General features: G+C 33.0%; 1 protein-coding gene across 1 annotated transcript in view; it reads right to left on the bottom strand.

The window, feature by feature from the left end:
* Positions 1 to 1,913, bottom strand: part of PRIM2 (DNA primase subunit 2) — a 500,367-nt gene that overhangs the window by 311,696 nt on the left and 186,758 nt on the right. The window contains exon 9 of the mRNA XM_007945630.2: positions 137 to 150. Within this exon, the coding sequence (XP_007943821.1) occupies positions 137 to 150 (14 nt within the window). The remainder of the gene's footprint in view (positions 1 to 136; positions 151 to 1,913) is intronic.

The following is a 1,913-nucleotide window of genomic DNA, read 5'->3' on the forward strand; positions in this document are numbered from 1 at the left end:
AAAAAAAAAAAAACACACAATAGAACACCACACAGAATTTAAAAATAGAAACTACTGAGACTTCTGATAAATGAAACAACATGGATGAGTATCAAAGCAAAATGCAGATCAAAATCAGCCAAACATAAGAGTACACCCTGTATGATTCAACTCATATAAAATTCTATGATAGATAAAATTATATTGAGAGTAAATAGATGCATATTTGTCCAGGAAAAGGGATAGGGGAGGATTTAAATCTCAGTGGCACAAAGGAACTTTTTTGGGTGAAGGAAATGTATGAATCTTGATGGTGGTGATTGTTTAGACTCCTATACATTTGTCAAAAGTCACCCAACTGTACACCTCAAACTTGTGAACTTTATTATATATAAGTTATAAGATAATAAAACTGGTTTAAAAAATACAGTAACATAACACTAATAAAAACCACAGCTCATAATCATAATATAAACAAAGAGAGAAACCATTCTTAAGAAGAAAAGAGGAGTTTATGAACATTAAAAAGTAACATGCAGGAAGCCCTTAATTAAGGGATATGTGGTCATAGGTATTCTAATCTTTACTATATTTATCCTCCAAAGATATGCAGCAAATATTTAAAATGTGAAGAGAAAAAAAAAAAAAAAACTATATATTCTTCTTCAAATAGCTTCTATTCTGTTTGCTGGATTTAAATTAGTCACAGGAAAACTATATCTGGTACTTAAAGAACCAGACTGTGACATCAAGAGTGAGGAATTCTTAAATGAATTCAGGCTCAGCTGGTAAAAGAAAGGCCTATTGTGAGGTGTTTCTTAACAAAATGTCAGTTTCAATGCCTGAGATACCAGAGATGGCCTTAAAGAGAAATAGAAAGCACAGTTAAAGCAAACAGATAAATTCCTTTTGTGAAACAATAAAATAACTGGAAATAAGTAATTTCACAATGTCCAGAGGATGGCCTAGAAAAAGAGAATAGCCTAAACTGCATTTTAAAGACAGAACAGTTTTCTACTAACAAAAGCTTACAGTAGAAGCAAGAGGGTATATAATATATACTGTTGTTGTTAGGTGCTACAGAGTCTACTTTGACTTACTAAGACCCCATGTGACAGAGCAGAAATGCCCCCTGTGACACAGGGTTTTCCAGGCAGTAACTGTTTTAGGAGCAAATCACCAGGTCTCTTCTCCCACAGCATTGCTGGGTGAGTTCAAACCACCAACCTTTTGCTTAGCAGCCAAGCACTTAATCACTGAGCCACCACGGCACCTCATAGTTTGTACTAAGGCAGTCAAATTTCTCTTAGTTATTAAAGTATTCTCTACCAAAAAGCAAAATATAATCAACATTTGGATGTTTCTTTAGTGAAAAAATTATATATTTGCATAAAAGCAATCATCTTCCACAGTGAAGACAAAGCCTGTCCATTAAGCCTGTTGTTATTAGGCACTATCTAGTTAACTGTGATTCATAATGATTCCATTAAGCTACTTTAAATAACCAACTATAATTGTCTAGCTGCATCTTACCAGAAAAAGTTAATTTTTCTTACTATAATATTTTGACAAACCAACAGAGTGATGAGCAAAACCAAAAAAAGTAAAACTGGAGAGTGTATATTAATGGATGTGTCTGTGTTTGTACCCTAAACTATGAATTTATGTCAAAAATATAAAGAATCATGAATCATGTCTAAAAAGTGTTTAAATAGTATAATAACATGATAATGAACCAGGAGTGTAGCTGAATAGTTTTTGACAACACATATGTACCCTTAAAAGTCCCATAACCAACTTAAAAAAAAAAAAAAACTTAAAATAGCTATACAGATAAACACATAAACACCTGAGATGATCAGACGGGGTCAGTGAACAGATGTATACTCTAGACCAAGGATAGAGTCAGCTGAGGCTAAACTTGCATAGACACC

Source organism: Orycteropus afer, unplaced genomic scaffold (genome assembly GCF_000298275.1).
Source record: "Orycteropus afer afer isolate SDZICR_OR568_19922 unplaced genomic scaffold, OryAfe1.0 scaffold00140, whole genome shotgun sequence".
Classification (NCBI taxonomy): Eukaryota; Metazoa; Chordata; class Mammalia; order Tubulidentata; family Orycteropodidae; genus Orycteropus; species Orycteropus afer.